Source organism: Poecilia reticulata, chromosome 10, assembly GCF_904066995.2.
Source record: "Poecilia reticulata chromosome 10, P_reticulata-male-v2, whole genome shotgun sequence".
NCBI lineage: Eukaryota > Metazoa > Chordata > Actinopteri > Cyprinodontiformes > Poeciliidae > Poecilia > Poecilia reticulata.
Genome location: NC_088839.1, coordinates 33,634,705 through 33,659,273, shown reverse-complemented (window position 1 = coordinate 33,659,273; position 24,569 = coordinate 33,634,705). Strand labels below are relative to the sequence as shown.

General features: G+C 46.8%; 2 protein-coding genes and 1 long non-coding RNA gene across 3 annotated transcripts; all 3 read right to left on the bottom strand.

The window, feature by feature from the left end:
* Window positions 1-8,168: 8,168 nt before the first annotated feature.
* Window positions 8,169-13,544, bottom strand: LOC145553260 (uncharacterized). The gene is made up of 2 exons (XM_081612059.1): window positions 11,316-13,544; window positions 8,169-8,783 (listed from the first exon to the last, which is right to left on the bottom strand). The coding sequence occupies exon 1, from the start codon at window positions 13,399-13,401 to the stop codon at window positions 11,362-11,364; it is 2,040 nt and encodes a 679-aa protein (XP_081468185.1). The 5' UTR covers window positions 13,402-13,544; the 3' UTR covers window positions 8,169-8,783; window positions 11,316-11,361.
* A 3,260-nt stretch (window positions 13,545-16,804) lies between these two features.
* LOC145553219 (uncharacterized) lies at window positions 16,805-18,635 on the bottom strand. Its single transcript, XM_081611991.1, has 2 exons — window positions 17,712-18,635; window positions 16,805-17,635 (listed from the first exon to the last, which is right to left on the bottom strand). Exons 1-2 carry the CDS (start codon window positions 17,798-17,800, stop codon window positions 17,203-17,205), a joined length of 522 nt encoding a protein of 173 aa, XP_081468117.1. The 5' UTR covers window positions 17,801-18,635; the 3' UTR covers window positions 16,805-17,202.
* Window positions 18,636-19,456: 821 nt separating this feature from the next.
* On the bottom strand, window positions 19,457-21,048 carry LOC145553220 (uncharacterized). The gene is made up of 3 exons (XR_014089532.1): window positions 20,587-21,048; window positions 19,964-20,234; window positions 19,457-19,599 (listed from the first exon to the last, which is right to left on the bottom strand). It is a non-coding gene; the product is annotated as an uncharacterized LOC145553220 (long non-coding RNA).
* Window positions 21,049-24,569: the final 3,521 nt, after the last annotated feature.

The window sequence follows — 24,569 nt, the reverse complement described above, 5'->3', positions numbered from 1 at the left end:
TGGCTGTCGGGCCGAGGGGGGTTGATTTAACGGCCTCTCCTCCTCCTCCTCCTCCTCCTCCTCCGTCTCATCCCGGTGGTTTTGATCTATTTTTTACGGCGCGTCTCAGTCGTTCATCAAGAGTCGAATGGCCAGTAAAGTGATGTGGCGTTAGCACCCCGTCACCAACGCCTCCATGAATAAATCATGGAGCGTCTGAGGATCCGACACCAGCCTCTGGACCGCCGCGCTCAGCGGAGACACGTTCAGGTCCGGTTGGGCCTGAACGCACCGCTTACATCATCACAGACCACATGAACAAATGCAGACCTGCTCCTCTAATGGGGCCGTTTGGAAAGTTACACTGTAAAAACTACCTGATCTGGACCGTTTAGCCTGTCGTAACAGAAAATATGGTGGTTTGTTTTTCAGTCACATGTTCAACATGTTCATTCATTCATCAGCGCCACAGTTTCAAACCAAGTATTGAACATTAAAGATTTAGCTAACAAGCTAAATATTCAGTTAGCGCGTTAGCCTGCTGACTAAATATTCAGGTTCCTTTTTAGCAGCAGGATTTTATAGAGTTAATATAAAATCTGAGTTACTTCAATGTTCAGATAGCTAGCTAAACAACATCTGGGTCATATTTTAGTCCAGACTTTGACTGGGCCACTCCCAAACATTCAGTTTGATTATTTTTTGTGACACTTTCTGGAACTTTCAGGTGTTCACTCTGCAGAATCAAAAACTGCCTAAGGTCCCCGACGGTAAACTCTGATTTAATCAAGTCAGGATGGATGTCCAGCATGTGAGCGATCAGCAGCAGCTGCATGAGGAGAGGCATGTCCAGCATGTGAGCGATCAGCAGCAGCTGCATGACGAGAGGCATGTCCAGCATGTGAGCGATCAGCAGCAGCTGCATGAGGAGAGGCATGTCCAGCATGTGAGCGATCAGCAGCAGCTGCATGAGGAGAGGCATGTCCAGCATGTGAGCGATCAGCAGCAGCTGCATGACGAGAGGCATGTCCAGCATGTGAGCGATCAGCAGCAGCTGCATGAGGAGAGGCATGTCCAGCATGTGAGCGATCAGCAGCTGCATGAGGAGAGGCATGTCCAGCATGTGAGCGATCAGCAGCAGCTGCATGAGGAGAGGCATGTCCAGCATGTGAGCGATCAGCAGCAGCTGCATGACGAGAGGCATGTCCAGCATGTGAGCGATCAGCAGCAGCTGCATGACGAGAGGCATGTCCAGCATGTGAGCGATCAGCAGCTGCATGAGGAGAGGCATGTCCAGCATGTGAGCGATCAGCAGCAGCTGCATGACGAGAGGCATGTCCAGCATGTGAGCGATCAGCAGCAGCTGCATGACGAGAGGCATGTCCAGCATGTGAGCGATCAGCAGCTGCATGAGGAGAGGCATGTCCAGCATGTGAGCGATCAGCAGCAGCTGCATGACGAGAGGCATGTCCAGCATGTGAGCGATCAGCAGCAGCTGCATGACGAGAGGCATGTCCAGCATGTGAGCGATCAGCAGCAGCTGCATGACGAGAGGCATGTCCAGCATGTGAGCGATCAGCAGCAGCTGCATGAGGAGAGGCATGTCCAGCATGTGAGCGATCAGCAGCTGCATGAGGAGAGGCATGTCCAGCATGTGAGCGATCAGCAGCAGCTGCATGAGGAGAGGCATGTCCAGCATGTGAGCGATCAGCAGCAGCTGCATGAGGAGAGGCATGTCCAGCATGTGAGCGATCAGCAACCGTCAATGTGGTCAGATAATCCTACATTTTCTCCACCTCCATCGATCTTTCTGGCTGTCTGCTGGGGTCGGTGGGGGGGCGGGGGGTGGGAGAGTCAGTCATTAGGAGATGGACCACCCCCCCCCCCACCTTGACACTGAGACGACCAATCAGCTGAAGGCCAGTGGTCAAGATCTGCAGCTGCATAATGCATGAAGCTGCCGGTCCTGAGAGGCGGCAGGAGAGCAGAGTTCACTCATCGTGTTTACATTCCACTGTGAGGCTGGGAGTGTGTGTGTGTGTGTGTGTGTGTGTGTGTGTGTGTGTGTGTGTGTGTCTCAGAGCTGGATGGATGGACGGACCTCCTCCTCCTCCTCCTCCTCACTCTGAATCCATCAGATTTCCAGCCCTCGTATAAAAGGCCAGAGTTAAATTGTGTTTGAGCTGCAGAACCTTAAGCAGAAAGTCGTTTTTATTCCAGGAGTTTGTTTTTGGTGTAAACAAACTTTTACGGATGATGAACTGTTGCATCAGACTCACCAAGGACTGGAGAAACAAACTCAGATCAGTTTATTCAACAGAAGCAGCTAAATGGGGCAAAGGACTCAATGTCAGATACAACACTGTTAAAAATAAACTTGTGTAAATTAATTCCCTGCTTTAGATTAAAGTGGTTTCTCGCCACTAGGGGGCGTTTTCCTGAACACTGAGTCTGATTGGCTGTCAGACTCAGCCAATCAGACTGGGGAAATGTTTTTACTTTTATTGGAAACACTTGATTTGACGGCTGAGCAGGAGACTGACATGAACATGAACGAGTCTTTATGAACGTCATGAAGCGTCATTCCGTAAATAATGACACTTTTAATGCAAAGTTCCCATGAAAGTCTATTAAAAGTACCAACTTGATTATTTACTGAATGACATTCATAAAGGCTCCTTCATGTTCATCTCAGTCTCATGCAGCCCAGTCAAATCCAGTGTTACCTTTTATTTGGGAACAAAACCTTTTTAAAAACTTTAAAAAATGCTGCAAATATCAAACATAACTTAAAAGAAATTTGACTGAAATTGAGCTTCTGTCTCTTTAAAAACTCCTGCTCTTCCTGAAACTCCGCCCCTTTTTACCCGGCGTCCTGTCAGATCGTCATACCTTAGCGTGAACTGACGTCATCGCCACATGGTTTTATTCAATCAGCAGCATCATGACGGAGATCGTCGCACACTTTAACGGCGGTATGACGTCATGACGCAGCGGGTAACTAGTCAGACCGTCACCAAGCAGCAGGAGGCCAGTTCACACAATGCATGATTTCTGTTGTCATTGAAAACAATTTACTGACGTATTAACATCATAACTTCTTGCATGTGCTGAACTGACGGCTGGAAACAGAACCGCAGCACCGCAGTGACAAGGTCCACCAAGTGTTTGCTAATTGGCTAACAGGTTGAGACTAGCCTAGCTTAGCACTAGAAGACAATGAACAGCTACCTTAGCTTAGCTAGTTAGCTTGAGACTGGCTCTAGATTGTTCTTTGGTTTCCTTGGTAACTGTTTTAAATTGACCTATCAGGTCTATGAATGCCCCTTTTCTGACCAATGAGACGTCAGCGTGGCGCCCTGACAGCAGTCAGCGTGTAAGACGTTATTTCCAGAACATTACAGGTTGATTCCTGGGAACAAATAATCTGCTGGCTCAGTCAGACAACCAACTGCTGATTAACCTTGACCCACAGATCAATAACTGCCCCCCAAACACACACACACACACACACACACACACCATACGGTCCTGCAGGCCTCGCTTGTCTTCCTGCTCCATCAGAGCCAAAGTGGAGAGACTCTGCAGGATGAACTGCGCTGCTGCAGTGAGACAGACAGGCTGGGAGAGACTTGTGGACAATCTGAGACAGTCTGACCTGGAAGAGACGTCCAACAGGATCTAGGCGTGTCTCCAGCTACCTGGTGTCCAATCAGCTCCTAGGATACCAGATATGTGGAAATCTCAACGATGTAACTACCAGGTAACTACCTCACCTCAGTTAGCCTGCTCAGTTAGCATGCTCAGTTAGCATGCTCAGTTAGCATGCTCAGTTAGCATGCTCAGTTAGCATGCACAGTTAGCCTGTTCAGTTAGCATGCTCAGTTAGCATGTTCAGTTAGCATGCTCAGATAGCATGCTCAGTTAGCCTGTTCAGTTAGCATGCTCAGATAGCCTGTTCAGTTAGCATGCTCAGTTAGCCTGTTCAGATAGCATGCTCAGTTAGCCTGTTCAGATAGCATGCTCAGATAGCCTGTTCAGTTAGCATGCTCAGTTAGCCTGTTCAGATAGCATGCTCAGATAGCCTGTTCAGTTAGCATGCTCAGTTAGCATGCTCAGTTAGCCTGTTCATTTATCATGCTCAGTTAGCATACTCAGTTAGCATGTACAGTTAGCCTGTTCAGTTAGCATGCTCAGTTAGCATGTTCAGTTAGCATGCTCAGATAGCATGCTCAGTTAGCCTGTTCAGTTAGCATGCTCAGATAGCATGCTCAGTTAGCCTGTTCAGATAGCATGCTCAGTTAGCCTGTTCAGATAGCATGCTCAGATAGCCTGTTCAGTTAGCATGCTCAGTTAGCCTGTTCAGATAGCATGCTCAGATAGCCTGTTCAGTTAGCATGCTCAGTTAGCATGCTATGTTAGCATGCTATGTTAGCATGCTCAGATAGCATGCTCAGATAGCATGTTCAGTTAGCCTGTTCAGATAGCATGCTCAGTTAGCATGCTCAGTTAGCCTGTTCAGTTAGCATGCTCAGTTAGCATGCTCAGTTAGCCTGTTCAGTTAGCATGCTCAGTTAGCCTGCTATGTTAGCATGCTCAGATAGCATGTTCAGTTAGCCTGTTCAGATAGCATGCTCAGATAGCCTGTTCAGTTAGCATGCTCAGTTAGCATGCTATGTTAGCATGCTCAGATAGCATGCTCAGATAGCATGTTCAGTTAGCCTGTTCAGATAGCATGCTCAGTTAGCATGCTCAGTTAGCCTGTTCAGTTAGCCTGCTCAGTTTCCTCATTAACATAATTTATTCATGTTTCTCCCGTCGGTGAGGAATGAGCATGCTACCGTTAGCTCACCCTCCGCTGTAGAAACCTCCGGCCACTGAGAGGAAACTTTATTGAGCCTTGTCATTCAGACGTTGAGTTGCATGCTGGGAGGTCATTGAGGTTCGCCGCTGGGTGGTCTCTGCTTCTCTGCAGGCCGCCATGTTAATCACATCATGATGCTATTTACATGGATCGATAGCAGAGCGCAGCAGGCGGGGGTCAGGCGCCGTATTAGCATCAGGCGGGGAGGGGGAACCGATGGCGCCGCGGCCGCTCACCGCTGTGCCTGACGCCCCACACTGGGCCCCGGAGCCACGACCTTTTCCCCCCAGCGGCCATCAGACACTAACAGATTGACAGCAAGTCTCCAACCGCCGCCTGTCGCGGGGTCACGGGGTCGCGGAGGCTCGTCCTGCACGCCACAGAATTAAGTCTCCAGAATATTTCTGATTGGCTTCAATGCGGCGCAGAGAGCAGCACGTCGTCTCGCTCCGCAGATCTTCCTGCGGCCTCAGAGTCGACCGTGGGGGCCAAAGCTCCGGATGGCATCGGAGCCCAGAACCAGGAGAACTTCTCTGAACCGGGTCAAACCAGCAGCTAACGACAATCAGACATGATGGTTCTGATCCGGTCCGGTCTTCAGTCAGCTTCACGACGCAGTGAAGCTCAGCGCTGCCCCCCCATGGTGAGCGGTGGTCAGGACCCAGCAGGGGGCGCTGCTGCCGCTGGTCCAGTCAGGCTGGAGGCGGCTGCTTTGGACTGGCTGCAGAACCGCTTCCTACAGAACCAACTGGACCAGCAGCTGGGGTCAGGGGTCACACTGAGGTCATGCTGACGTCGGGAGATGCCCTGCAGACCTGGTTCTGGTTCTGTTCTGTTCTGGTTCTGGTTCTGGTTCTGGTTCTGGTTCTGTTCTGTTCTGGTTCTGGTCCTGGTTCTGGTTCTGGTCCTGGTTCTGTTCTGGTCCTGGTTCTGGTTCTGGTTCTGGTCCTGGTTTTGTTCTGGTTCTGTTCTAGTTCTGGTTCTGGTCCTGGACCTGGTTCTGGTTCTGTTCTGGTTCTGGTCCAGACAGACTTTGGTCGGTGAGTCTATCCTGCAGATCATGGATGAAGCTGATGAACCCCATCATCATCATCATCATCATCATCATCATCATCATCATCACCATCATCATCATCATCATCATCATCATCAGAACCCCTCCCCCTCCAGGGCCCGCGGGCGGCGCCGGGCCGCTCCGTCCCCCGGCGCCGCGGTTCACCAGGTGTTGTCTGCAACAGGCAATTAGTAGAATAGGTGTAGCTGTCAATCAGGCGGCCGGGAGATTAGCTGCTTGGCCGTAATTAGCGGGTTAGAGGCTCCGCGGCCCAGAGGATAAAGGCTTTGCCAATAATGGGCCCTGGGGTATTAATTACTGAAGGTCGGAGCTCCGGAAAGGCCGGGATCTTAGCAGCAGCGCACGTAAGATGATTGTTTAAATTTCAAAAATAATACTGGTCTGACAGTTGTTGGAGTCCCGCAGGGCGGCGGGTACAAGGTAGCCGAGGTAATTAGTTTGAAGAGGAAAGGGCATGGTTACAGGCGTGTTTGTGAAGAGCGGGGGGGAAATATAAATGTGAAGAGGGACGGAGCAGAAATCCGAAAAATAAAAAGTGGGACGTGAGGAAAAACAAACAAGCAGGAGGAGAAAACCTGAGCGATGGGAGGAGGAGATGGAACAGGAAATGACGTCAGAGCTTCACAAACTATTCACACCCTGCAGCTCCATATAGGCACAAGCATTCATTCGTTCATTCATTCATCCACAACCTGAAAAGTGTGGAGGGAGCCATTAAAAGGCTCCAGGACTAGTAGAACATGTTGGCCTGAATATGTTTTAATTTCCTATTAACTAAAAAAATGCTGTTTGTGAAACTCCAAAACTCAAAATTACTTCAAAAATATTCTCTTTTGTTATATTTGTCACCCATGGAAGTCGCCATTTTTTCACCGCCGGGTTGATGACGTCATCAGGTCCATTCTGTACCGGAGTCCACAGAGTAAACAGGAAGGCTAACTTTACCCCAGTAGTTGTTGATCATACTGGTTTGACTGGTGTCATTTTACATAACGCCACACGGCGTCACTACCGGCTGTGATAAAAAAATAAAAATTGAGACGAATCTGGATCATTTCCCACATGAAAGAAAGGAGAGCGCAGTGCAGAACCGGAGCGGAACACAACGAAGGGCCTGATCTGGACCCCGGACATTTCTCCACAACACCATTTATACCAGCAGAACCAACGAAGCTAACAGGTGATGCTACCTTAACGAGCTAAAATAAATGCTGTGCTGATATAGGCAGAGCTGGACGCTCTTTGGGATGCTAACGGAGCTATTTATGCTGGAATGCTAACAGAACCATTACTGCTGGAAATGCTAACGGAGCTATTTATGCTAGAAATGCTAAAGTAGCTATTACTGCTGGAAATGCTAACGGATCTGCATCACCAGTACTGAATGTGAAACCACCACCAGGAACAGCTGCTGCCTAACTGGACCCAGAGCTACAGAACCACTTACCGGATCACAGTGACCAGAGGTGGTGAGTCTCATTGTTTCATGATGAACCTGAAGGCGGCAGCAGCTGCTACGGCCAACTCTTCCTCTTCCTGTTTGCTCCTCCTCTTCATCACCTCTGGTTAGTTCTAAGTTCTGATCGGGTTCAATGAGGTCCGGTTCAAATCAAAAAGGCTTAATAACGGTACTGATCCCTGTTGGAGGAGCCAGGCACTTTACACGTCATTTACCCAGAATGCATTGCAGCGTGAACAACATGGCGACATTCCTGTGAAAATATTTCATCAAAATTTATCCAACAGTATCCAAATTGAAAAATGAATTCTGTGTATTCATTTTTCATTCATAACATTATTTACTGATGTCATTTTGCCTGGAACAGTTTTCCATATTTCTATTCTGCTGTGAATTATTCACAAAATCTAAATCAGTTGAAAACTAATTTTCTGGATTGTGACATCATCGTCTCAATTCATTAGTTTCATTCTAATTTGTCAATTTTTGCTGTTTTTGGTTGTTTCTTAGTTTTCTTTATTTTTTCAGTGTTTGTTGATTAAAGTATATTTTAATTCTTTGAATAAACTAAATGAGAGAAAAGTTGTTTGTTTTTTCATATTTCTGTTGCATTTTGCTGTTTTTCTGCCTCTGTTGGTATTTTAACAGCAACTTTGACTGAAATATTGTTTATTTCCTGATAATTAAATGATGAATCTGAGAATAAATAATAGTTATTCGTTTTACACAGGAATAAACCAGAACGATGATCAAGGCGTCTCCTTCCTGTCATGGCGGATGTGACTCCACTTCCTGTTTCAGGCCAGCAGGTTGTGGTTTATTCAGTTCAGCATTTTGTTTTTCAGTACTGAATGTTTGTCTAAATAACGTTTAGGAAGCGTTGCCAGAAATCAGAATCTTTAAATATCAGTTTCTAATTTGAAATGAAACCGATTCCAGCCTGCAGCTCCAACAAACAGATAATAAAGTCCTCATTGTGTTTCTGAGCTGAAAAACAGATAAAAATATAGCCGAGCGTCCCTGAAGGCTCGGCCCGCCCCGGGTTACAAAACACAGACTCCTGCCTGCAAGGCTAAACTCAGGGAAAACACACACACACACACCGAGTCTGCCAGTGTGTGTGTGTGCATTCACACACCTGTCCTGGTTTTACCGTGTGAACGTCTCACTCTGATCTGCGGCTCCGTCTAATTGTTGGCTGAATAATTAATTTGAAGATTTCGGTGGTTTGGTGGAGGATGTTTCACTGCTGCAGCCCTGGGAGGACAACCGGTGCTGAACTTCAACTCCCAGCATGCCGCCTGCCATCTGCTGTCCTTTAATGCTCCTAAGTGATCTGCTTAGTGCGTCTGTCCTGCGCTGACCTTTGTGTCGTGCAGCGTTTTTCTGCTGCTGCTTTGGGATTCCTGAAAACAAGCAGAACGTTGAGTTTGAGCGAATCGGATCCCAGAACATCCAGTGGAAGTTTGTTAGTTTCACACATTTCAGCAACGGCTCAAAATGTTTTATTACAGTGAAAACAAAACACAAGAAGAAGAAACGGAGCAGAACAAAGAAGTTAATAAGATTAAAACTATGTTAAACTTTTGATTTTTATTCAAAGGTCGTTTTAAACAGAACTCAATGACTCAGCATCGCATGTCTATGGAGGAAGTTTCCTGCCATAATCCAAGAGCATGTGTTGAACTCCTCACCAGGGAGGCGTCCAGGAGGCATCCTGACCAGATGCCCGAGCCTCAACTGGCTCCTCTCGACGTGGAGGAGCAGCGGCTCTACTCTGAGTCCCTCCCGGATGACCGAGCTTCTCTCTCTAAGGGAGAGCCCAGCCACCCTGCGGAGGAAACCCATTTCGGCCGCTTGTACCCGTGATCTCGTTCTTTCGGTCATGACCCAAAGCTCATGACCATAGATGAGGGTGGGAACGTAGATCGACCGGTAAATCGAGAGCTTCGCTTTTTGGCTCAGCTCTCTCTTCACCACGACGGACCGGTACAGCGCCCGCTTCACGGCAGACGCTGCCCCAATCCGCCTGTCGATCTCCCTTCTTCACTCATTATGAACAAGATCCCCAGATACTTAAACTCCTCCACTTGAGGCAGGACGACCCCCCTGACCCGGAGAAGGCACTCTACCCTTTTCCGGCTCAAGACCATGGCCTCGGATTTGGAGGCACTGAGCCTCATCCCGGCTGCGAACCGCTCCAGTGAGAGCTGCAGATCACGTTCCGATGAAGCCAACAGGACCACATCATCCGCAAAAAGCAGAGATGCGATCCTAAGGCCACCAAAACGGATCAACACCTCGGCTGGTCAGAGATTCTGTCCATGAAGGTAATGAACAGAATCGGTGACAAAGGGCAGTGAGTCCAACTCTCACCGGAAACGAGCCCGACTTACTGCCGGCAATGCGGACCAGACTCTGACACCGGTCATACAGGGACCTGACAGCCCGTATCAAAGGGCCCGGTACCCCATACTCCCGGAGTACCCCCCACTGGGCCCCCCACAGGGCCCCCCACAGGGCCCCCCACAGGGCCCCCACAGGGCCCCCCGAGGGACACGGTCCAACGCCTTCTCCAAGTCCACAAAACACATGTAGACTGGTTGGGTGAACTCCCAGAACCTCCAGGACCTGCTGAGGGTGTAGAGCTGGTCCAGTGTGACCAGAATCGCCTCGAAGCCGTAAGGAAGTCTGTCTCCATGGCCTCTCCAAACTCCTCCCACGCCCGAGTTGTTGCCTCAGCGACAACCCGAGCCGCTTCGCCCGCCGGTACCGATCAGCTGCGTCTGGTAGCTGATCGGTACCGGTTTCCTCCTGCTAATCGATAGAACATGTTAAATACATGTCCATATCAAATAGATCATTAAAATCAGCATTACTGTCTCATTTACTGCCAACTCGATTATCTGCTGCTGACTAACAACAAGGATTTCAGTCTGTAATAATGATCTTCAGGAAAATCATCTGACTCATCTTGTTACGTTGCTGAGGTTTCAACAGAAACACGGTTGGATGGAAATACTGAGAAACTCATTTTTTGGGCTCAAATAAAACATTAATTTAGAACCAGATCAGATTTTATTCTCTGAGGGACGAGACGGAAACGAGGACAAAAAATGTCCAAAGTAGGAAAAAGTCAAAATTTAATTCTTCAAAAAAAGTCATTAACAAACCATAAAGATTTAAAGCCAGAATAAATCAAAGGATGTAACAAATTTGGACCTTGGATCCAAATTAACTGTGTTCAACTGAACACAAAGAACAAAAAGCTGCTTAATTAGGGTGGAGTTACCTAAATCTACCACATGGGGGAGACACAACGTAACAAAAGAACAAATAAATACAAAATTAACTAAAGCACCCCATGAAACAAATAAACTAACTTTAACTTAAATATTCAGCATACGGGAATATTTAAGTGACAAAATTAAATAAAATCAAGTCTCCGCCCTGCTGGTTTCAGAAAATGGTTTTTCCTCCAGCTGCTTTATATCAGCAGCACCTCAAACAAAAAACACGTGAAAATGAACCAGACAGACAGACAGACAGACAGACAGACAGACAGACAGGCAGACAGACAGACAGACAGGCAGACAGACAGACAGACAGACAGACAGGCAGACAGACAGACAGACAGGCAGACAGGCAGACAGACAGACGTCTGCACCCGTTAGAAAACAGGTCTACATGAGACAAACGGACTCTGAGCTAAAGGAAAAGCCCGCAGGATGCCACATCCTCCTCCTTCCTCACGTTGTTGTTTTTTGCTGTTTTTGGGAGAAAACTGGATCATCCAGGGAAAACCCGCTTCAGAGATATTAGTTTGTTGAATATGGCTTTTTGATTAATCGAAAGAAAACTTGCATGGTGAAAAACACATTTTCTAAATATGACATCAGAAAAGTAAAGTTGCCAGTGTGATTTAACCCCTTACCTACCAGTCTGGAGCTGGTAGTTCAGGGGTCACTTCCTCTGACCCAGCTGCTAAATGTCGTCTGTAAGATGGTGGATGAAGTCTGGGACCGGAGTCGGCGAAGAGGTTTCTGGCGTCGGCGGGCTGTCGGCTTCCTGTGAATCTTCTTCAGCCTCGGCTGGCTCTGCGGAAACCTGCTGGGGCGTCTCGAACGCAGGGGGCGGCCTGGCCGGGGGCGGCTCCTCTGCCTGGCTGCAGTCTGCTGCTGGGTGGACCTTGTTACTTCGTTTGACAAACTTGTTGAGCCAGCAGTCGACCTTGGCTTTGGGAGGGAATTTTAGCGCGTGAAGCTCCTTCTCTGCGTTTCTCAGCTTCAGCTGCAGCTCCCGCTTCTCGTCCTCTAATTTGCTGTATTTTTCAGTAGCCAAGTTGGCTCTGGCCAATTCCACAGGGGTGCGTTCCAACTTATACAACATCTTGGACAGATTGTCCCTGTCTCTCTTCTGACTGGCGATGGTTCCCTCGAACGTACGCGTGAGCTTCCTGATGTAGCGATGAAACTCGCTGAAGTGGCTGTCGGCCTCCATGACGGCGCTGTTGTCCAGATGTCTTTCCTTCAGCCGAACGAAGAAGGGTAAAAACTTTTTGGGGTAATGAAACACGTCGACGCAGCTCTGGATGTCACACTGCATGGAGATGATCTTGTTCTCCATCTGTTTGATGCGGCGGTGGCATTTATTGACCTCTGGCTTGATGCCGCGATGGCTGGCCTTCAGGGTGTTGTGCTTCTCGCTGAGAAGTTGGAGCTCCAGGGTTTTTGATTGAACTTTCTTCTTGTGTTTGTCATGTTTTTCCTTTTCCTCCTCCAACTCGGCCTCCAACTTTCTATTCATTTCCTCTCTTTCGTTCAGACTGACTTTCAACGTTCCGCTCTTAGACTTTTCATTTTCAATCTCTTTGAAAAGTTTCTCTCTCTCCCGTTTCAGGCCGGTGATTTCCTGTCCCAAACACGTTATGGTTCCCTGGAGCTCCTTGTTTTTCATCTGCAGTTTAGCCAAAACTTTGTCTCTGGCTTCGGCTTTGATACGGAGGTCGTCGATGCGACGGTTCCGATTTTCAACAATCTGGTATATTTCCTCGATGTTTCTTTTGTTTAATATTTTTGTGTCTTTCAACTTCTTCTTCTCGTCTTGGACTTTGGTCTCGAGCTCAGATATCTTTGCCTTGAAGTCTTTATGTTTCTCTCTACTTTTAGAAATATCGATTTTGAGAATTTGGATATTTTCGTCAACTTTCTCCTTGGCCAACTTTGCCTTCTTTGATGCTGATTTCTCTGCCGCTAATTTAATCTCATAAATTACAGACTGCTGTGTTATGTCCTTCTTCACCTTCTTGACCTCTGCTTCCTTCTGAGCCAAAGATGCTTCCAACTTCTTGGTTTTCTCCAAAATGGCTTGCTTGTAGTTTTTGACTTCATTTTGTAATTTGATAACATGTTCGTCTTTGGTCACCACATTATTCCTGAAGGCTTCAAAGGTTTTGGCTTCAGTGCTGTACAGTTTTAACAGCCTTTTATTTTCAGTATCATGCTCCCTACACAGTGCAGCAATCTCACATTCTTTGGCTGCCAACTGCTCCTTAAACTGAACCTTTAATGTCTCATTTTTCTTCAGAGACTCTTCGTATTTCATTTGAAGCGTTGCATTTTTGTTTTTAAGATCATCAATTTTAATTTCCAATGAAAGATTTTCCTTTTTCCAGAACGCCTCGTCTTCTTCGTACTGCATTTGCCACTCACTCCTCCAGTACTGTTTGAATTTAATCTTTCTGCCTTTTGCAAAGTCGTCCATATATTGCACCAGTTTATCCAGTTGTACCTGTTCTGGAGGTTTAACAGATTCAGCATTTCTGCCATACTCCAGGAGGTAACGGTTTTCTGACATCTGTTGACGGTTTTCTGACATCTGTTGACGGTTTTCTGCGATCTGTTGATCGTCTTCTGCGATCTGTTGATCGTCTTCTGCGATCTGTTGATCGTTTTCTGCGATCTGTTGATCGTTTTCTGCGATCTGTTGATCGTTTTCTGCCATCTGTTGGCCATTTTCTGCCATTGTTAATCTAATTTGGTGAAAATCCACAGAAAAATATCTGCTCTGCTCTCTGCTCAGGTTAACTGGACATACTGACTAGAAGCTGTGTTTGTCATTAAGATAAAGTCTCAGTGATGTCACAGTGACGTCACAGGTTCCATCCTTTGTTGCATGATGTCACATGACTTGTTCCGCTCTCCATGACTAAATTGAAATGTGAAAATAAACATGGTTAGGTGGTGGCGCCACAGGCTGACTGAAGTCTACATAAAAGTTTCTGTCACCTTCTATGTTTAGACAAAAGTGTGTGTAAAACATAATGTAGCTTAAAAAAGGCAGAAAAATTAACAGAACCGTGTTCAGAAGTTATTAAACTCTTCGTTGACACTGCCAGGTTTGAAACGGAAGAAAACAAACCCCCAAAAAACACAGAGGTTCTGCTTGTGGGTCATAAACAGAACCTGGTCCAACCATGAAGCTAAAACTGGTGTTATTGAAGCTAATGCAGGCGCAGCTAATGCTAATACAGGCGCAGCTAATGCTAATGCAGGCGCAGCTAATGCTAATGCAGGCGCAGCTAATGCTAATGCAGGCGCAGCTAATGCTAATACAGGCACAGCTACTGCAGGCGCAGCTAATGCTAATGCAGGCGCAGCTAATGCTAATGCAGGCGCAGCTAATGCTAATACAGGCGCAGCTAATGCTAACAGCATGAAATCATCAACAGGACACAGTTGACATGTTTTATTATCTCCAGATGTTTCAGTTTTATGGTATTTAATAGTAAAAACTGACCTGTTGACCTAATGTGATCCTCTTGCAGTGACACTTGCAGTTCTGCTGGACGTCCAGTTCAGTTTAATGATCTGCATTTAACACATGAAGATCTGCGGACTGGTCAGACTGGTGAAGCTGAACTGCAGGTTGTGGCCTCTAGGTGGCGTCTTCCGCAGAGCTGGTGTCTGCTTCAGATTGGGGGATCTGCTATGTGGCAACATTACTGGTCTCTCCCCATAAATGTTGCCAGCCGTACTGGTGGCATGTGGAGTTAACGGGACTAACGGATTATTACTTAATAACAATTCTCCATCAGCTGCACCTCATGTCAATCAGCGACACAATTAAAGCTCTTAATGAATAAATGAGCAGCCATGGCGGCGGCTGCAGGGAACATCTGGCCCAGGTAGGTTAATGGTGAGCCTGCATCAGGCGTCCATATGGAGGATGAGTGGAGAGGCTGTTTGATGCTCACCAAATGAAAAGTATCACTCTCAGTAATTTGGTTTGTTTGACAGTCATGAAATCACTTAGAGAGACAGATTCTGTCCAATTACGAGCTCCACAGCTAATTAGTGGAGGCGGGGCTTCTCACAGGCAGACAGGAAATGCCTCCAGCTCCCCACAGCCACTTCCTCCCTGGGAACCTCATGCAAATGAGCTCCATCACATCTGGCCCAAACTCCTCACTTAAAAGCTGCAGCTCAAATATACATTTCACAATAACACTGTAATTATGCTGCAGCAGCACAAAGCAGATATGAGCATCTTTTCCAGGGAGGAACGTGAATATTCATGACAAGAGAACCGAGAAGGATAGACGGATGGATGACGTATTAATATTTCAACTATTAGTACTTGTATTTAAAAGTATAATTATAGTATTATAATGGTAATTATCATGATGGCCAACATTACTGTTGTCTGATGGAATTTTAAGTTTTTCATGAGTCTATTCTATAATCATTGTACAAGAATGTATCTTTTTATGTACTATTTTGCTTAAACGCCGAGAATCCAGGAGTTCCCAAAGTATTTATATTGAATAATCTCTGCTTCACCCTCCGTGTCAGTAGGGGGCGGTAGCGGTCTAAAACGCTGCTTGAATAAACCACATAGAAGAATGTCAAGGTGGGATTCATCCGTTTATCGTCGCTGCGGTAAAAAAAAAACCTTCGTGATTCATTTCCGCAGCTTATCGGACACATGGTGTGTATTTAAAATAATATGTAATCACTGAGCTGTTTCTGAAACATTTTGGTTTAGCATGTAGAGCTCAGACCGCTGTAATTCAATGACGGTAGCTTCGTTTAGCCCCCGTTACACTCAACCGGAAGTCACTTGTTACCTCACTTGTTACCTTCCGGTTAATAGGCTATATGCCACGGACTTCCGTTTTAGCACTTCCGCATTTTTTTGCCACATAGAATGGTTCCGGTGCACAGGCAGCTGTTTCTTAACAGGCAACAGGATGCTAACAGGTAACAGGATGCTAACAGGTAACAGGATGCTAACAGGTAACAGGATGCTAACAGGTAACAGGATGGTAACAGGATGCTAACAGGTAACAGGATGGTAACAGGATGCTAACAGGTAACAGGATGGTAACAGGATGCTAACAGGTAACAGGATGGTAACAGGATGCTAACAGGTAACAGGATGCTAACAGTGGCTCCTCAGTCCTGCAGGACCATTAATGAAGCCTATATAATTATTCAGACGTCCTGAAACGCTCCAACAACAACAAAGGATTTAAGCTGGATGTGTCAAAACTTCACAATAACTGAAGGTAAGTTAATAAATCGTTTGTTTTCATCATAATGCCTCATATGTCTGACGTAGCTAACAGGGACTAGCTTACAACGGTGCTATGTAAATGTTAAGTGTTTTGATTATCTGTGCAGTGAGAAATCTACATATAGATAAAAATATAGATATAAACATATATAGATCTGTCTATATTGTGCCCAAGCTATCAGTCGGAGCTAAAGTTAGCTTCTGAATGTAGCATCTAATTCGGAAAATAGCTAAAGGGCGATTACACTTAATTTTTCACTATCTTGAGCTTTTTTAATGTGTTGCACTTTAAAAACAACACCTAGACATTTCAAACTTAACTAGATTATTCTGTACTAACAGCAGAATAAATAAAACATTTGGGAAACCTTCTGATTTGTGAAATTTGTAAAATGTCAGTAGATTCCAGAACGCATTAGATCTAAATTATTAAATTGACATTATTATTTTATCTTTGTTTTCTTTATTTTTTAATCATTATTATAGTTTGAGTTGGACAGGAGTTCAGTTTATTGGCTTCCTGGAGGGAGAGATCAGCTGAGATAATGTTGCCAACAACTTTTCTCCTGCTATTAACTTTTTGCTTTTCTTTATATAAAGTATTTCTATCAGTTGCTCTTTTTCCATTTTGCTGTATTTTTATTTTGACCTTAATGCTCACCTGGTCAGGTGAGGTGGAAATGAACATCCTCCTGATTACTGACTGATGTCAGAACCACTGAGCTGGTTACATCAGATCTGAATCTTTATTTCTCATTAAAACATCTAGTCATTTTAAGACATTGTTATAAAATTTCACCTTTATTCTGCTGTAACGACTCATTCTTAAAATTAAAATGTCTTGTATCCCGACAGTAATAATCCTTATAACTCAGAGAGCAGATGGTTGAAATAAAGACATTTTTTGAAAGTATTTTCTGTGATTTTATTATAGAAATTGAGGACGAGAGAAATAGATTAAAATCTGGTATGAAAAACAATCTAGTATCATCCAGCCTTATTCAGCATATTAAATTATATAACTAACTACATATTACTTAATATTCACATTTATTTGCTGGTTTAACTTAAAACTGTTTCATTTTAACATCTCATTGAATTCCTGATCTACATGTAAATACTTGATATAAACACAGAGAAAAGGGGAAAAGTTTGTGAAAAGTAGATTAAATTTTATTGTAACAGGACATCAAAATGAACAGTGAATATTTAATATACTTCCTATCAGCTAATCAGACATCAGACTCGTTACTGGTGATGGAAACTCGTCTCTGGAGGAGAGGAAGTCCGGCTCGGCCCGTCCAGGAAGTCCGGCTCGGCCCGTCCAGGAAGTCCGGCTCGGCCCGTCCAGGAAGTCCGGCTCGGCCCGTCCAGGACGTCCGGCTCGGCCCGTCCAGGAAGTCCGGCTCGGCCCGTCCAGGAAGTCCGGCTCGGCCCGTCCAGGACGTCCGGCTCGGCCCGTCCAGGAAGTCCGGCTCGGCCCCGTCCAGGAAGTCCGGCTCGGCCCGTCCAGGAAGTCCGGCTCGGCCCCGTCCAGGAAGTCCGGCTCGGCCCGTCCAGGACGTCCGGCTCGGCCCGTCCAGGAAGTCCGGCTCGGCCCGTCCAGGACGACTGCAGGTCAGGGAGGCCAACAACGTCTGCAGGTAGATTTATGCATATCTGGTGCTCCGGGTTCCAGATCCTAGTTTAACCAAGTGAATAAAAAGTTGGTCCACGTTGTGATGACCCGGCAGACAGTGGACTGATGGACGGCGTACCGGTCAGCTGGTCCAGGTGTTTGGATCCAGTGGGAATCAGCACAGCGATCATCAGAAACATCACGAGGTTTACGATGAAACCTGAACATTAAATCTAATAAGTGTCCATATTTAGCTGCACAACGTAATCAAAACTAATATTTAGCTCTTTTTCAGAGTTTTGCTTAAAATAAATGGACAAAATCAGGAAATTAAATGTTTAAGTGAAATAGTTCTGGTATCACAAAGAAACTGCAAAAAGTGTTTCAGAGTTTTAACAACACAAGTTACTGAGTAAAGAGTGAAATAAAATATTTACTACTTAGAAAATGCAGGTTAAAATCTGAATACTCTTGAAAGAAGCTGAAATTAATTTAAACTACTAGCAGGCAGAGAACAGAGTTCACCTGATATCTGCACCAACAGTGAGACAAACAATGATGCATATAAGATTCATTAGTTTATAAAAGTGGAGGCAAACCTAAATGTACCTTTTTAAAAACAAAAAGCAGCGGGAGGATAAACTTCATAACCTGGTTTTCTAAGCAGAATCTCAGAGGGAAACAGAGAAATTACGTCTCTGTAAAGCAAGAACAGATTATAGCAGCCAAGTGGAACAATTCACTAACGTGGATTATAATTATGAAACAGCAAAAGGTAGATGTGATATTTTCGGGAAATACGTGATTTGTTCCATTTGTTCCGTGATTTTTCATGTGGATCAGTGACACTAATGCGGCTGTAAATCGAAGGTTTTGGACCTAAATCTGACTGTGTGGTTCTGATCGGGCTGAAGCGTTGCTGCTCTCCGCTGTTCTTTAATTACCTGCTCGGTGTCGGAGGGGCTCATCACTCCGACTGCATGTTAAATGTATTTTATATAATTGTCACATAAAAAAAGCTAAAGAGTTGCCTAAAAATAATTCATACTCCATATAACACAAACGCATCAACACATTTACTGACCTTGTGCGAATCGCTGCCTCTGTTCTCAGCCTGTTTCCCTAGCAGTGGATTTCCTCCAGCATTATTTTCCAACAAATTATTCCACTGAACGAAGCTCGTATCCCTTTTAACCTCCGTCTTCCCATTTCTGACCTGGATCTTCAACATCCTCAAGCTTTGAAATAGCAGGCAGCTACAAACCGGGTGTTAGCTTTGGTGGCTAAGTTTTGGCTACAGTCCGCTGTCGCCTTGATATCAGCAGGAAAATGAAAAAAACTAAGCACTGGATGGTACCGGCTAATTGCTGGACACAACGACACACCACAAAACTCTGTTGTACCAGTAGCTCACAGATATTTAAAGTTTTGCGTCTTTTTCATGGTACCGATCTTGCAGCTTTGGCTAAAAACAACAGGAGCAAGCAGGGAACCAATCTATGTGGCATAAATTCAGACGGAAATACGTCACCACCTCTCGTGGCATACATAGACATAATATAAGGATAGACCCTCATGGCCGCTCTCGCCTATTGTCACTGACGAGATTTAGGGCGGCCATCTTGGAGCGGTCCACCACTCCACACAGCGTTACGTGTTTAGCAGCACAATGACGTATCAGCGCATTTAATCGATCATAACAGCTTTTTGTTACTGGAAACCATATTCAGACATCTATCAAAGCTACATTTATAAACAATTGTATTATTTAACTATGTTTTTAATACATAGTTCAGCATATTTAAATATGATTAGTGGCTATAACAATAGAATAGGATGGAATATTCTGATATTGATGAATGATGAGCAGATTACAAAGCACACAGCCGTTCATCATTTATTTAATAAATTATTTAGTAAGATCAATACATATTTATATAATATATAAATTTATATAGATTCATCAGTGAATCCGTCTCTCTTTATAGATTCTCCCTCTTCTTCCTCACATCGTGTCTTTAGGAAACCTTCAAAACAAAGACGGTAGATTTAGGATGTTTCTTACTAGTGAAAGAATTACATATAAATAATAGTCTTTACCACCTGTGTAAACTTTGCTGGTGAATCTTATAACACATAATATAAGTTTTATAATATGTGTTACATTGTTTCATTTCTAATATAGACTCTTGTGTCAGATAATCTAAGTCAATGTTAGAGAATAATTAATTATATTAGATTTACAGAATCTCAGTTATCCTTCATAGCAGCTGAACGCGTATTACACCAACACTGTAGCTAATATTAGCTGGTATCTATTAGCCGGTGGACATAAATACAGTAAAGTAATATTCTAATCACAATATATACACAGTAATATGTCCATCTTACTTGTGAAATGTTGTCTGTGGAGCCTCACATCAATAATCCATCGATCAGAACAACAATATCCTCAGTGCTGAGGCATCTTCTGCTGTTTTGGTTCAGCAAAGAAGGAGGGACGACCTCTCCAAGATGGCCGCCGTATTTCCTGCGCCGGAGCAGCCAATGCGGGGTCTGCTCTATATTATGTCTATGGTGGCACATACCCACATATGGCATATACTTTGTGGGGGCAGCTGGGAAAGACGGATGTTTCTGTGGGCGTGGCTTTGTAGGACCCCTTTACCGAACCAGGAAGTAAACAATGCAATAAGCTTAAAGAATTACACATTTTTGCAAAAATACAATCCGATTCCGTGAAACACCCAGTAAGATCTCGAGAATAACTAATCAGAAAGACTTTTAATTGGTCTAATATGGTATGTTTGAAGAGGAGCATAAAGTCTTTATGGATGTTTATGACTGTTGTCATGAAGTGTCATTATTTAGCTAATGACACTTCATGACAACAGTCATAAACATCCATAAAGACGTATTAAAGTTCATGTCAGTCTTAAGCTCCTCTTCAAACAAAGTGTTACCAAACGATCTGTTACAAATATAAGTGAGAGGATTAGTAATATATAAATTACCTCTTTCATGAACCAAGGAGGCGTCCCGGGTTCTGGAGGCTCTTTGTTCTGAGTGTGAGGAGCAGCTGCTCCTCTTCATCGGCCCGTGGGACTGGGCCGGACCGGACCGGATCCACACCGGCCCACTCAGACTCAGCCGCAAGCCAGAGCATTGTGTGGCGCTCTGGCCCGGCCCGGCCCGGCCCAGTCCGCTCCGGCGTGGGAGGCAGGAAAACATTCATCTTCAGATCCAAAAACTCCTCTGGGAGCTGGACTTCCCCACAGGACGGGTCCAATCCGGCCTGCTCAGCAGAACAGGCAGAACTCAGAGCCCAGCTCTCCATCAGCGCTGGGCTGCAGGCAGAGTCGCTCACATGGAGTCCTGGTCCGGTCCGACGAACAGAACCAGCTTCGTGGTTCTGTGGACTCAGCTGCAGCACAGGACCAGCAGAACCCTGAGGGGCCTTCAGCCAGACGCTTGGCCTGGAGAGCGCCCTCTGGCGGTGGGGATGACCTGCAGCGATGCAGCTCGATCTGGAAACAGCTTAAAAACTGAAACTCGACTGGATCAGAACCGTCTGGTAACGGGTTTGGATCTCTGAGCGCTGTAGGCAGGAAGACAACGTGTTCTGGTCGTCGTGTGAGCGACGAGCTGAAACTTTTCTGGGATAAATTATTGATAAAATCTATAAATCTATCAATGAAGAGGTGTCTGGTGCCCCCTGCAGGACAGACTCAGCATTTGCACCAGCAACTCTGCTGCCGCTCATGTTGCTTCTGAACTCAGGCTAACGGCTAGCTGGCTAACTCAGCCAGGACAACCCAGACTGACCTCTGACCTCTGAGTCTGAACCGACCCGGACGGCAGATCAGAGGCTTTCCTTCATAAAATATCCACAATATCAATAAAATATGAGCAGCTGACGGACCAGAACCAGCGTCTGAGCCGCCTGCTGCCCCAGAACCAGCGTCTGGGCCGCCTGCTGCCCCAGAACCAGCGTCTGAGCCGCCTGCTGCCCCAGAACCAGCGTCTGGGCCGCCTGCTGCCCCAGAACCAGCGTCTGGGCCGCCTGCTGCCCCAGAACCAGCGTCTGAGCCGCCTGCTGCCCCAGAACCAGCGTCTGGGCCGCCTGCTGCCCCAGAACCAGCGTCTGGGCCGCCTGCTGCCCCAGAACCAGCGTCTGGGCCGCCTGCTGCCCCAGAACCAGCGTCTGGGCCGCCTGCTGCCCCAGAACCAGCGTCTGGGCCGCCTGCTGCCCCAGAACCAGCGTCTGGGCCGCCTGCTGCCCCAGAACCAGCGTCTGGGCCGCCTGCTGCCCCAGAACCAGCGTCTGGGCCGCCTGCTGCCCCAGAACCAGCGTCTGGGCCGCCTGCTGCCCCAGAACCAGCGTCTGGGCCGCCTGCTGCCCCAGAACCAGCGTCTGGCCGCCTGCTGCCCAGAACCAGCGTCTGGGCCGCCTGCTGCCCCAGAACCAGCGTCTGGGCCGCCTGCTGCCCCAGAACCAGCGTCTGGGCCGCCTGCTGCCCCAGAACCAGCGTCTGGGCCGCCTGCTGCCCCAGAACCAGCGTCTGGGCCGCCTGCTGCCCCAGAACCAGCGTCTGGGCCGCCTGCTGCCCCAGAACCAGCGTCTGGGCCGCCTGCTGCCCCAGAACCAGCGTCTGGGCCGCCTGCTGCCCCAGAACCAGCGTCTGAGCCGCCTGCTGCCCCAGAACCAGCGTCTGGGCCGCCTGCTGCCCCAGAACCAGCGTCTGGGCCGCCTGCTGCCCCAGAACCAGCGTCTGGGCCGCCTGCTGCCCCAGAACCAGCGTCTGGGCCGCCTGCTGCCCCAGGTGTTGATGAGCTGCAGCCTGACGTGTCAGACCTGCGGCAGGTGGAGCCCGGTTATCAGCTCCAGCTCATCAATTCACTGCAAATTGGTTCAGATCCTCTCTGATGATGATGACGATCATACCTGCTGTAGTCACAGTTTGTGGTCACCGTGGCAACGAGGAGGAGCCCCAGGGCTTCTGCTGTGGCTGGTTCTGCTGAGCGGCGTGGAACCGGGTTTGGGTCGAGCTCCAAACCATGTCGCTTTTCTGGGATGTGATTTTTGACTTGGTTAGTTGGTAGTTTGGTGGTTAGATTTTGCTACGGCTTACTGTGTTAGTTAGCTGGTTAACTGGTTGCTCGGCTCTAAAGGGGTTTACATTTCTTGATGCCGTTACCATGACAACAGATGGTTGTATTTTTTCATTGTTCCAATCGGACCGGATCACTAATGAAAGCGGTTTGGTTCTGGATGCTGGACCCAGGAAGTTCTTCAGGAGATCAACAGAACCAGAACCTGAACAGGACCAGAACCAGAACCTGAACAGAACCTGAACAGAACCAGAACCTTTTCTGACCTTCCAAGCAAAACTCTAATCTCAGAGAAACGCTGTCAGGTTTCTGCTGCTCATCCCTCAGTGTGGCGCCTGGAGTGTGTGTGTGTGTGTCAGTGTCTCAGTGTGTGTGTCAGTGTCTCAGTGTGTGTGTGTCTCAGTGTGTGTGTGTCTCAGTGTGTCTCAGTGTGTGTCAGTGTGTGTCAGTGGGTGTGTGTGTCAGTGTGTGTCTCAGTGTGTGTGTGTGTGTGTGTGTGTGTGTGTGTCTCAGTGTGTCTCAGTGTATGTCGGTGCGTCAGTGTGTGTCAGTGTCTCAGTGTGTGTCAGTGGGTGTGTGTGTCAGTGTGTGTCAGTGTGTGTGTCAGTGTGTGTCAGTGTGTGTGTCAGTGTGTGTGTCAGTGTGTGTGTCAGTGTGTGTCAGTGTGTGTCTCAGTGTGTGTCAGTGTGTGTGTCAGTGTGTGTCAGTGTGTGTCTCAGTGTGTGTCAGTGTGTGTGTCAGTGTGTGTCAGTGTGTGTGTGCTGTGAACAGGGAGCAGCCAGCCTCTCTTCCCCTCTCCTCCAGATGGGAAGTGGTTTTTATGCGTCTAGCGGCGGCTCGTCGCATCTGGCGCTGCAGATGCTTAATGAGTCCAGAACCGGGCCGAGCTGTCGCCTCATTAATGCTGCAGCGGCACGGGGAGCCCGGCCGGCCCGAACCGGGCCCTGAGGACGCCGCGGGGCGGGGCCGTGTTAGGCTCCGCCTCTGTCTGCGGCAGGTAAAGAAGCTCCAGGTGAAGCTTCGGCCTCGGAACCAGAGATCCAAAGTGAACCCAGTGGGCCAGCTGAACGGTTCTGGACAGAAAATAAATCAGACGTTCAAATCAACGTCCACCAATATGACTGACGTTTAGAGAACCAACAACCAGATTATTTGTTTTCACTAAAATAGGCCACAGAATTTAACACGTTACTTTCAGGTAATTAGATTTCAAAAGTTCTGAGCGAAATCTTTGTTATGGTTCCGGTTCCGGCCTAAATCTGACGCACATCCGCTAAAGGCAGCGCTGGAAGCAGCTTCCCTCGGTTCACTTCTGCTTCTACACGATCTGATTGGACGCTGGAAAACACTACTGTTGTATTCACGTGATGCTGAAAGGAGTTAGCCTGCTAGCAAAGCCATGCTAGCCTAAAATAGCATCTCAGTGCTAAACCTCTAGCAGCTAGCGCTAACGTCAGTGTCCACATTTCTAAAGAAACTCAGTCAGGACCAGGTGGGGGAGGGGCAGGTGCTTTCCTACAGAACCTGCTGCCCGAGCGGGTCGTCCAGGTTCTGGTTTATTAAGAGCAGAAGAGATGAAGACGTTGTCTGACTTCCTGTGGTGGGAAGTCTGCTCAGTACAATACTTGTAAGTACTTGTACTTTGTTACTTAAGTACAGTAACAAAGTACAAGTACTTCGTTACTGTACTTAAGTACAGTTTTCGTGTATCAGTACTTTACTTGAGTAGATTTAATAATGGATACTTTCTACTTCACTACATTTCTACAAACTCTCGCGTTACTCGTTACATCCAAGTCTCGTTGCGCTTTTTGTCCGTTCAAATGTGAAGTTCAGGGATTTAAGGTGGCGCCGTAAAATCCCAGCAATAACGTGACGTAGTGTC